Raw genomic sequence first — 12,147 nt, 5'->3', positions numbered from 1 at the left:
TAATTCAGAATCTGATTAGAGTATTCAGTTTTTAGTCATGTATCTCTATTGCAGTACATCAGGCCACACCTGATTTTCTCAATTTTTCACCAATAAAGCAGACATAGGGCTTTTTTCTTCTTTTTCCCGGCTACCTTTTATGGATTATTATTTTATTGATTATTTTTTTTCTCATTAATCTACTGCTTTTAGTCATAAAAGGCATTTTGAGATGTATTTATTTGGAAATGGAGTACCAGTATTGCAAAATATAACTTCTCATGGGTATTGACATATTTACAATTTGAAACACCTTGGCTTTTAAGACTTGAAAATACTTAATAGATTCCTTCCCCCATTTGAATTATTCTGGCATTTTTTTAGTAGTGATTATTGTAGCGTTGCATACCTCAAATTAGAGCAGATTTAGTTTTCAGAGAGATGATGCTCGCTTTAATCTTAAATCTTCAACACACTTTATTTACCTGTCAGTCTGGAGTACTTCCATACTGCAGTTTCATGCTTTTAAGTTTCTCCTTTCTCAAGGAAAGCATTTAAATATTTGTACTCATTCCTCTTCCCTTTTTCAGTGACATCATCTATGCACCTGGAAATAGTAAAAAACAGTTTTCAAGCTGCCATTTCTTTTGGCACAGACTAACAGCTACTGATCCTATTTTTCCTGAAGTCTCATATTTTTGTCCTCTCAGTGAGAGCTTTTCCAGTTCTGCTGTAAAACTGAAAAATCTCATAGCTAAGTATTATTATTTCAATTAATAACAAACCAAATGCATTAACAGACTTTCGAGCAGTGAGAGATCTGCGCTCTAGGCCTTTTTTATAATATATTGGACTTTGTATTTATTTTCACTTTGCATGGAAGGTATATGAAAATGGATGTAAAACTTACAATCGTGCTTGCAAACTGGGTATTTGATTTTTGATATGGTAAATGGTAATTTAGCAGAGTACAGTGATTCCCAAAGGTAGGAGTTAATTGTCACAGTTAGTCCTGTGAGGAAGTTTGATATCACTGCTTTGTTCTTTACCATTCCTTACTTGTGTTGAGCTGGGGGGCAGAAAGTGTTGCTGAAAATTATTATGGCAATATACCACCTATGCAGGTTTTTTCTCACTATGTTAAAATAATGATAAATTTAAAAATAACAGCAATTAAATGAATTTGCTTGTCTTTAAAATTCAAGTGATTATTGTTAGGTGTTAAATTATTTAATGGCATATTCTACAGTGGTCTGCAATAGATTGTTAATTGACTTTGATTCTGATTATTATTTCTGACTGTCCAGCTCTGTTTATTTAAAATGGACAGGAAAGGGTTAGCAAAATGGCAAATGTTGAACTCCAAATTGAATGTTGGAGTAAATGGGAAAAAAATCAAGAAAATATTAATGCAAAGACATTGATTATTCCTTTCATATTTCTCTCTGTCTCTTGCAGTTTATGCTATCCCACATTATCTCTACAGTAAAACTCTAACATATATACGAATTCTATTTTCCATTTTAACAAGCCTTTTCCAAATTGCCTGTAAACTTCACTATCCATCCCAAAGTGATAAAAATTGAATTTATTTGCATTGAAAGCTCTATGCAGGATCACTGAAATTCCAGTCAGAGAGTTAGTTTCGTTTTCATCCAAATCTGGTACTTTCATTGTTCGATTGTTGTTTTTTCACCACCCAGGCCTACCTCTTCATCTTTCTTTCATCTCTTCTTTCATCCCTTCTCCCTACCTGTTCTGAGATAGTCTCAGATATATTCTCCACAGCATGTCATTTAAATAAGCTATTTATGGGAACTAATAATTAATTCCCATAGTACTAATGCCATGATGTATTATAAATAGTATAATTCAATTTTTATTGACTGAAAATATGCACTGTAATGAAACAAAGTACAGTTTCACTGAATACGTAGGGTTTTTTCTAAAAATCATTACATGAAGATATTTTCAGTGATATGAGTAGCCAGAGCTATGATTTGCATTCTTTTTGGTTCTCTGTGAACAAAACAGTTCTGGGTTTCTTTCTGGCTTAAGAAAAAACAGAAAACATTTTATTCCGTTTTCATTTTCCTACCATTAATAGTACAGCTGTTTCTATTCTTTAATCAATATATATTCTTGAAGTGTTCTTCAATTAAATTTAGAAATTGATTGTAGTGCATTCAAGGTTGTACTCACTTTAGAGAAGGTGGGATTTCACAATTATTTTTCCATAAAGGGGGAAAAATTGCACAATTATTTATATTAATCTGCCTTCAGGTAAAACATTTAGGTGAAGTTTAGAAGGTCTGAATTAGATCCGTAGTGAAGAGACTGTTCTGTGTTTATGAATGGCAGCACCAGAGGAAAATACAATAAAAATTCTACAGGTATTGTATACCCTGTAAGTATGTAGGGTGCTTCACACAATGCACTGTACAGTATCAGGGCAAGCCAATGTGCCTAATCAAACCCAGTATTATGTTTTTAAGTGTGTTTTGGATTTGGTGAGTGGGCTCTATTTAAGAAGAATACTCTTTCCTTGAAAATCTTACAAGAACAAGCCACAAACATGCAGTGTCTTGTGGCAGAGCAATATGGCATTTGAAGGTTCTTTTAACTGCGAGACAGTCCTCCTCTCATTCCTCACAAAGGCACAAGTATTTTTTCCTGTAGGAGGCTGTGCACCAAGCAGAGTTTCATCCCCTGTCTTGTCAGCCTGCAGCAGAAGGAGAGCAGTGCTGGAATTGCCAAGCTGTCAGTCCTGGCTCACGGCTCTGGGCACTCAAAGGCGGCCTCTGTTCCACATGTTCTCGCTGAGCCAGTAAAACGCCCTCCGAGGAATTTTCACACCTACTGACCAAATCTGAGCACACAGTTATGTTAAAGTCTCGGGGAATAAACAAACAATGGGGAGATTCCCAGAGCTATTACCAAGCAAATAATTAATTCCAAAATTCTTCTTAGCCAGTGAAGGTCAGATGTGCACAGCTGTGAAGTCACTTTGGCAGTGCTTCAGGGCTGTTTGGGGCAATAGAAAACCAAGAATTCAGCGGTGCTCATAACAGCTTTCTGCTCACATCAAAAATGTCTTAGATTTCTCACCAGTGTGAGGATTCTAATGATGGTATGGGCCTCTTTAATGTGGAAACAGAACTCGTGGGATATACTGTATATTACAGAGAAAAAAGGATGGTTGTGTTTACAGACAAAATATTGATGCATTTTAAATATTGCTTTTTCTAACAGGAAAGGTTATTTCCGAAAGATGGAGCGTATAGCTGCTAAAGAGACTATATTTCAAGGAAATATGGAAATTCAAGCCCAAATCTGGACAGTTCTGTATGTTCAGTGTTTTCTCATTGCAGCATAACTAGCAGACTTGCCAGACTCACAGGGGTCTGACCATGGGTACCAACAGCTCCTTCATTTCCAGGAGCCCAGCTCCTACCAAGTCACAGCAGGGATTTATCGTTTTTGCCTCCAGAAGGCTGAGCTCAAAGTGCTTGTGTATGTAGCATGACACACTGAGTTGTGCTACAGCTACTTCAGGCTGAGCATACCAGAGCACTTACTGGTCTGGGTTACACATCCTAGCAGAGACCTGAGAAACAGCCTGAAATCAGGACTGTTTTGGTCAAACCAGGGTGTCTGGCAAAGCTACAAAGAATTCAAGATAACAATCTGAAAAACTTGATTCAAACTGAAATCTAAAAAAAAAGAGTTGCTTCCCACAAAATGACATCAATATAATGAAATTGACTCAGAAACAACTTCAGTTAAAGAGGTATTCTCCTTTTTACTTGAAAGAGGTCTTAGTCTGACATCAGTGTATGCTGTGCTATCTGGGTGCTTGGATACCTTACAGGAGCTGATAACACTTAGCTACAATACAAACAATAGCAGCAAGAAAAAACCTTGCTGGTCTCCTTGCAGCCAGGTATTGAAGGAAATCTCTGTATGTTTGGAGGAACTGGAGGCTTTACCCCTCTGGACATGATACACGCCAGATACGCTACCAGATAAAACCGTGCAGAAAAATGTCTTTTTAAAAATGTGTGTAGTCCCTGCTCTGAGAGTTCACTTACTATAGATTTCTGTCTGTAAACAATGGAAACTCAGCAAGCTCGGTGTAGATCTATTACAAGCACTTTACAGTTACTACTTCATCAAAAGCCATTTAAAATTGGAGATATGTAATAGATAATTTGAAAATTAACTTAATGAAGGGTGAAAACCAGTAGAAGACCTAAACCATAACTATGGAGAGAATGACAGAGTCAGAACACAGTAGTCTTTAGAGATTCTTAAATGGGATATTTTTTTAGTCATTATTAAAAAAACAAACAAATAATGAATTTCATAGATTTGTGAGAGTTCTTATCCAGTAATTGCAGGATCTTTTCATAGTGAACTTACGGGTAAATTTTGAGTCGATATAATTTTGAAAGTAAAGGAGACTTAAAATACACTTGAAAAGAGGTTACCTCAGTTAATTTACATCTGTGTTTCCTGTTTAAAGTAATAGAATGCAACTATTTTGTAATGCACCTTCAGACAGAAAAAAATTTAGGGTATAATCAGTACTAGCAACAGGCAGTTTAACAGTTTAATTTTCCAGCTTGGTGTTGGAATTCACTTATCACAGCAACTAATGTAAAAGTTAATATAAAAATGAACAATTCTACTCTGCTTTACAAATAGTCTTCATTTGAATATTACACTTTTATCATTGTGAATTTGACATGCACCCACTGATATGGACGTGCCATATGAAAAAAACAATAAAAATATTAAAGCATCCTGCAACTTATTAATTAGGCAATAAGAAGCCTAAACAGTATTAAGAATGTTTGGAAGGAGTTATGTATTTTTATTTTAAATAATAGAGTTTCAGTCTTCCCATTTTAGGAATATAAAAAATTATTTCCATGTGACATACTGCATGCAAAAGATCCAAAAAAATTTTTCTTCACCTAACTTTTCCTTGTTTTTTGTAGCTAAAGACCTTGAAAGAATGAAAGTAAATTTTGGAATGAAATGAAAGGGAAAAAATGAAAGGAAAAATACTTGCTTTGTAGTGTGTAATGTTCCAATTTCTAGCCTTGCAGTCATAAGATTTGAACTTTCAAAATAGCAAAGCTGGCTCATATTTAAATATTCCTGTTCACTTTTAGTTCCAATCTGAAGTTCATAATTTGAGTCAGAAAGTTCAATATCAAGAATTACTCTCTATTTCTGTCCTTGGTTGTACAAAGTAATACGACTACTTATATTCCTTACATTTAGATTCTTCTTCATTAGGATTTTTCAAGCTTTCCCCCTCCTTCCTACTTTTATTGATGTAGTCTGCTGCTTCTGAGGACTTTTTTTTGACAGTGAGCCCAAAGGGAGATTTTTAGAAATGCAGTCTAAGTCTGATCATGCCTTTAGTTTCATTTTCCTCTCTTTTGATTGTGATTTTTTCCCTGTAATAATGATAATAATATGGCATGATTTCTCTTTTAAACTATTGAAACATCTGGAATTTCGCTAGTATTTTTGCAGTCCTGTCTCTGGGGCCTTTTTTGTTTTCTTGATCAGTGACTATTGAGTGTCTCCCTTTTCTTAGCCAGATCTTTTTATATAGATAGAAATTAAGTGATTTTTTTTCCTTTCTTAAACCCTGCAGTTATTTCTTCCTTCAGTCTTGAAGAATTCCTAGAGCTTTGTTTCATAATTCTACTACTCCTCATATCTTTATTTTGCAGAAAACTCTCTATATTAAATAATTTCAATACAAAATAATTTCAGCTCACATCTTGAACAGTGCAGCATAAACAGCTAAACAGCTAATTTTTGTACTGTATTATTAGGCTTTTCTGTGATGTTCATCCCTTTATTTTTCGCTCAAAACCAGCTGGTTTTCAGTTGGAAGAAGGAAGGCTTTCTTCTTCATAGCATGAGTGCAGGGCAGAAATGCAGTGTTTGTATGCTGTGCCATCTGCATCAATTTACTGACAGAAGTATCTGTCACTGATAAATAAATAAATCTCACAAAACGTCAAGTGTCATCTTGCAATGTCTCTTTTACGACTTTTTTTTTTTTTGTCTGTCAGATCTTGTGAGTCACTTATCACTTTGAATTCAAGCCTGTCTTTCAAAAATTCAACAAACTCATAGTAGGGCGCTTCTTTTTTTTTTCTTTCTTTTCTTTCCCTTTTCTTCTTTTTTTCTTTTTTTCCAAAATAGTCAATGATTGATGACTTTGATTGCCTTCTCTTAACAATAATGAGAACCAAAATCTTCTTCAAGTCTTAGTCACACTGATTTTGTTTTGCATTACAAACTGATGTGAGCAAATAAGTAACCATTTCCAAAGACTGAGCCCTATAATTCTTAAATGTTAGTGAGTTTCTAGCCATGCAAATGCATGATGGATGATAGCATTAATCCTTCAGCAAAATGGGTGAGGGCTGGAGCTGCAATCTCATAACAATCTGTAAGCACTAAGTTCCAATTGCCATCACATACTGATCCAAGCACCAGTCCATATTAGCTGCTATAAATTTTTCTTGTGACTTACAGAATGCAGGCTTGTTATAATTTGAATTATTTATTGTGCACCCATACATTAATACAGCAAAAATAATTATTTGGGAAGGTTCACCAAAGCTCAGTTTCCAAACTGCCCATTTAACACTGTAGTCTGTTATTTCAGGATGGAAAGCATATAGCCAACTGAAAGGTTTTCATGTCATGATTTTTAAGAGTCAAAAGTGACTACTGTCATCTAAATTGGACTGTGTATGTTATGTCTAATTGGTTGTGTTATATGAATGCAGTGTATATTTTTCTTGGAATGAATGTTCTCGTCTTCCAATCGAACATGCGTAACTATTGTAGATGTGGGGCGCTGCAGCGTCTTCTGGGCACATCCTGTAGGGGATGGGAATGTACAGGATCTTTTATAAACAGGCCTCTTTTTGTCTCAGTAAGAAGAAGGAGCTGACTCAAGGAATCTGATAGTCTTCCAAAGAAAACATCTGTTTTAAATATATTTGTTTGGATTCCAGTCAGCGCACCTAGGACTTGCATAATTAGCTTAGACTACAGAGTTCCCTTTTCAAAAGATACATTTATATAAATAAGCCATGCATTTTTCATTAAGCAAATACTCCTCCTTTCTCTCTCTTTTTTAAAATTATAAATTCAGGCTTGTATTTTAACATACACTTTTGCAAAGTAAGGATTAATTGGGAAACTTTTTCAACACAATTATTTGTATGACATTCATTTTGCTGTACTTAGAAGTGTCTTGCAACCATCTGATCAGTATTTCAGTGAATGAGTGTATACATTTATAAGCATGCTTTTGATGCTGATAATTGATTATTTAGTAAATTAAATAGTATTGTTGTACTTTTTACTACTTTTGATACTGCATTATTTTGATACCTGTATTATTTTAAATGTAGATAGTATATTTTAAAAAAATTTATTATGGTAGTACATCTTAAACTTACCCTTCTTAAAGATCTGATTAACTAAAAATACCTAGAATACTGAATTTATTTACACTTAAGCAGCTCCTTAGAAGCTACAAGAAGAAATGAAACTCAGTTAGTGGTCCTTTCTCCATTCATCTTGTGCCATTCCATACCACATGATTCTACTGAACTAGAATCCCTTATCATACAGCTGTGCAACATTAAAAGGATTCTTTTCTAAAATTGAGTTAATAATTATGCATACCTTTGGTATGAAGATCAAGCCTCTCAAATGTTCAGACATTCACAGTTGGGAATTAAATATTTTACTTAGGGACAAATTCAGCCTGGAGTGACAATTTTATAATATATATTGCAGGTGTACCTTATTACAGAAGGGCTGAAGGTCGTATTTCAGACATTAAAGTAGGTTCTAGGCCATTTTTTGCTGTTCACGCAACCCAGGTGAAACTGTTCTTAATTTGACCTGTTACTCTTTATATCGCATTTGATTTCAGGTCTGTGCTAGACCTGTGCAAACAGGAATTGTGCCTGGGTTGAGTGTATTCATGTGGGGCAAGATGATTTGGTTCTGAGTTATCTCAAAGCTCTGCTTATGCTCTCTCCCTCTGTACAGAATGATGTGTTATGTGAGAAGTGCAGTTGCATGTTTGGTGGAAATTTTTTGGCTTTTCATGCCATTTTCAGAAGTCCTCAAGCATTGTCTGGATAAAAAATGCTGTCAGTAATTCAGTATGTTCCTTCCAGCAATGCATGTGATTGAGAGAGGTTGGCTAAGTGTCCCTCTCTCTGGTTGTGGGGAGCTTTAATTGTCTGAAATTCATCCATATTAATTATTTATGTTTTTCAAAAGCAATGGTATACAACACTTTGGTCTAGCATGGAGAAAATAATGTTGGCTGTTGACTTCCTTTTGATGTAACTTACATGATAATAATACAGATTTTGTTTGTCTGATGTTGTGTAGGTGTTTACTCTGTTGTGGATTGCTGACTGGATGGTGCACCACTTCTGGAAAAAAGGAAAAGACCCTGACAGTTTTTCTATCCCTTATCTTACTGCACTGGGAGATTTGCTTGGAACTGCCTTATTAGCTGTAGGTTTTCATTTTCTGTGGCTCATAGGTGACAGAGATGGTGACGTTGGTGACTAATTATTCCAACAGATGCAATGACTTTTCCTGGAATATTAACAAAACTGATCACTCCACTTGAGGGTCCTCAAAGTGTTTGTTCATTTTGGTCTAAGTAAATCCAGTCGACACAGACATAAAACAGCCTTAATGATTTTAGTTTGGTTTGCTTTTAAAAACTTGGATGGAACTAGGATACTTGAGAGCTTTATTCTGAAACCAAGGTGAATTGGTGGTAGCCGAAGATACCTGAGTAGACACAATGAAGGGCAGATGAATCCTTTATCAAGTTTTAAATTGCTTAAAGAGTTGATGATATGTTCTTACCTTGCAATTTCAGTGCTGTAGCTCTCTGACCATTGCAGAATAGATACCAATAATGACTGTTTTGGTCCACACATTTTTTCACAGGCTTTATTTTCTGTAGAAGAATATGACCATCAGCATTTATAAAATTAGACACTTAAAAAGTGTCTGCAGGACTGAGCCCATTTTCTTTGTGCTAAAATGAGCAACCTAATTATTTTGATGTTGGGATTTATTAGAACAAAAATAGTAAAGGCAAATAATAATGTGACACTGATCTGGTCAATAATAATGAGTGAATGATTAAAACTCCTTGTGTTGAAAAGTGTATGTTCATTTAGCAATTGAAAAGATGTTTAATTAACTGATATTAATGGTGTTGTGATGGCCAGTATCCTGAATTTAATGAAGTATTTAGAGGTGTTGATTTAACTGTATATACTGATCCCTGCTTGAAACTTGCAGTATAAAAGATGAAGTTTCTTTTATAGGCACTTAGGAAGTTACATAAACTTCTCAAATTCCAGAGCTATGTCATCAATTTTTAGGCAGAAACCTCTGCTTTCAAGGTTGTGAGTGCAAATTATATGGTCAATAAGGAAATTTATGGCTTCTCAATGATTTCTCTTATTTGTAGACCTGAACATTTCAAATAATACATTGATCATGAGGACTCTGGTTGCCATTTTGAAAAGAAAGGTACTAATTGCTCTATTTTAAAATCTGCTGGGAGCTCCTCACAGCATACATTTTAAAAGACTATAGGATACGTCCTAAATGCATAATGAAATAAACAAATTGTATTTTAAATGTTGTGATTGAAAGTTTTAAATTTTGAGATTTAAATTAGGCAACAGAATCCATATATCAGCATATGGTTTGATCCTGTAAACATTAGTCATGTGCTTTATGCATACAAATGCTTTTTAATTTGATGGACCTACTCAGATGAGTAGATTACGTGGATAAGTGTTAATGGGACTTCTGTATGTGTTGGTCACCTTAAACTCTTTGGAAGTTCAAAGTGTTTGCAACTTTGAAAATTAAACCAGCTATTCAGTGCCTACACATGGCTTTAGATGCCTGAATTTTAGCTCCCTCATTGAAACGTTTTTATTTAAGTGTTTTCTTACTGTTATGATAATATAGTTGTTTGAATGAATCATATGTATTATGTCTTTTATTATGTGCAAGAAAGATGGAATCTTTCTAACTTCAAGTTCTCTGACTTTTTTTTTTTTAGTTTGTATTAATGTTATTTAAAATAGTTTCTTGTATGTAGCATTGCAGGAAATATTATTAAATTGTTTAAAATGGAACAGAAATAACTCAATTTTTTCCAATAGTGATTATTTAGTTTTGATACAGCCATAGATGCAAATTTTCTTATTTCTGTTAGAACTGCCATCTGAGTCAACTCAACTGACATTTCAAGCACTTATTAGAGTTATTGGACTTTAAGGTGTTTTTTTAATGAATTGCAGGATTCTTAAAAATTTAAATTTCTTGAGATACTTGCAATCTGTGCTTATCCAGTGCATGAGGGAGTTATGGTATTTAGTCATGGCAGTATCCTTAGTGTCCAGTATCCTAAATGTATTTCCCAGTAAATAAGCAACTGTTCATACAGTGTGACTGTTTCAATCACTGAACTGGGGAAGCAATGTAACATGGGTAAAATTAAGTCAAATTTGAAAAAGGGAAATATATTGCCAGACTGAAATAATCTGGGCTTGGAAACAATAAGTGATGGGAAAGTGTAATGGGAAATTTTGCTGCTTCAAAAAGGGGAAAGTCCACTGCATGGTTGAGGGAGCAAAATCTATATTGTGGGAAAGAAAAAGGTGCAGACTTTCACACAGCATTCATTATGAGAGGCAAGAGTAAACAGAAGGAAGTTACTTGGAGAAAAGAATCAAAAGGCACAGCCAAACTTTTTTCTCAGGAAGGGAAGAAAAATATAACTTGTGTTGAAAGGACTTGGGGAAGAGGTGTAAAAAGAGATACTTTAGGGAAGGGTGAAAGTGAGGGGAAAAAAAAGAATGCTCTCAGATATGATTAAAGAGGAGCTTGAGTGAGGAAAGAAGTGTGACTCTGGTAAAACAGGGAAAACCTTGACATCTGGAAGAACAAGGAATAAATAATCTATGATATGGAAAGGGATTTGATTCCTATGTGAAAGGGACATTTTAGGAACTTACAGGCTTTACAAACTGCTACCTCATGTTAAGAAGGCAAAAAGCTCTTACCACATTTTGTGTATTCCAGCAGTGAGGATATCAGAGGTGGCACAAAAGAGTGCTTGGATACCTGAGAATTTTTTCAAGTACTCAAAAGCTGTACTCCCTAAACCAATTTTAACTTTAGTCAAGTCAACCTCTTCACAGTGTTCCACCTACTTGATTTTTTAAGCCCAGTAATAGTGAATTGCTTCACTGCATGTGTGGGTAAGAAATGTTAGCAGAAATTCTGACAGAGACAAATTATGTGCTTTTTGTAATGCTTAAAACATACAATTGAAAGGGACATCCTGAGATGTTATTGTCTCTTGCTATCAAAGCAGATGTATTTTATAATCTTGCAGATAAAATTATGATTCTTGGTATTAAAATTCATTAAGTCTTTTCCTCCTCCCAGCCTGCCAGAAGATTATTTCAAACCTTCCTTTATAATCTGCCTAATTAGGGCTGTGGCTGATTCACATCTCTTTGCTTTTGAGTCAGCATGGAGCACTTCAGTGGTTCTTGCTTATATCAGCTCATTCAACTCATTTAAGTTGTGGGTCATCCTAAAGCTCCTCCTGGAACTTCTTGTTCCATTTGCATTCTGCTGATGAGCTAGACCAGCCAGAAGCTGCAGGTGGTTTGCCTTTCAAGATACTGTCTGTAACCTGATGCTGAGCAACTCTTGGAGTGCTCTTGTTTAGCCATTCTTATTTTCTGCTCTTTTTTTCCCCTCTACTTCAGGAATATCTCTGAGGTAAGTAGAAGTACAGGCGGGTTATTTGAAATGTGTGTAATTCCCATTCTGAAGGACTCTGTGACTATCTTAATGGCTCTGTGAGCATGCATGAAAAGGGATAATCTTACTTGTAAAGTACAGCCAGGTGCAGCTTTAAATGCCTAAATGTGAAGTCAGAAGTGTTTCATACCATAGGTGTTTTCTTTTCCTGTGTAATGCTTTGAAAATTATCACTCTAGTGAGCTACTGAATTACTCCAGCTTCTTTTTAGTGTAA

General features: G+C 35.0%; 1 protein-coding gene across 1 annotated transcript in view; it reads left to right on the top strand.

Moving 5' to 3' along the window:
• The window catches only part of LOC131572680 (solute carrier family 41 member 2), a 44,046-nt gene extending 34,405 nt beyond the window's left edge, over positions 1 to 9,641 (top strand). The window contains exon 11 of the mRNA XM_058825941.1: positions 8,440 to 9,641. Coding sequence (XP_058681924.1) covers positions 8,440 to 8,625 — 186 coding nt within the window. The 3' untranslated portion in view covers positions 8,626 to 9,641. The remainder of the gene's footprint in view (positions 1 to 8,439) is intronic.
• Positions 9,642 to 12,147: the final 2,506 nt, after the last annotated feature.

Source organism: Poecile atricapillus, chromosome Z (assembly GCF_030490865.1).
Source record: "Poecile atricapillus isolate bPoeAtr1 chromosome Z, bPoeAtr1.hap1, whole genome shotgun sequence".
NCBI lineage: Eukaryota > Metazoa > Chordata > Aves > Passeriformes > Paridae > Poecile > Poecile atricapillus.
This window is presented reverse-complemented; position numbering and strand designations above follow the sequence as displayed.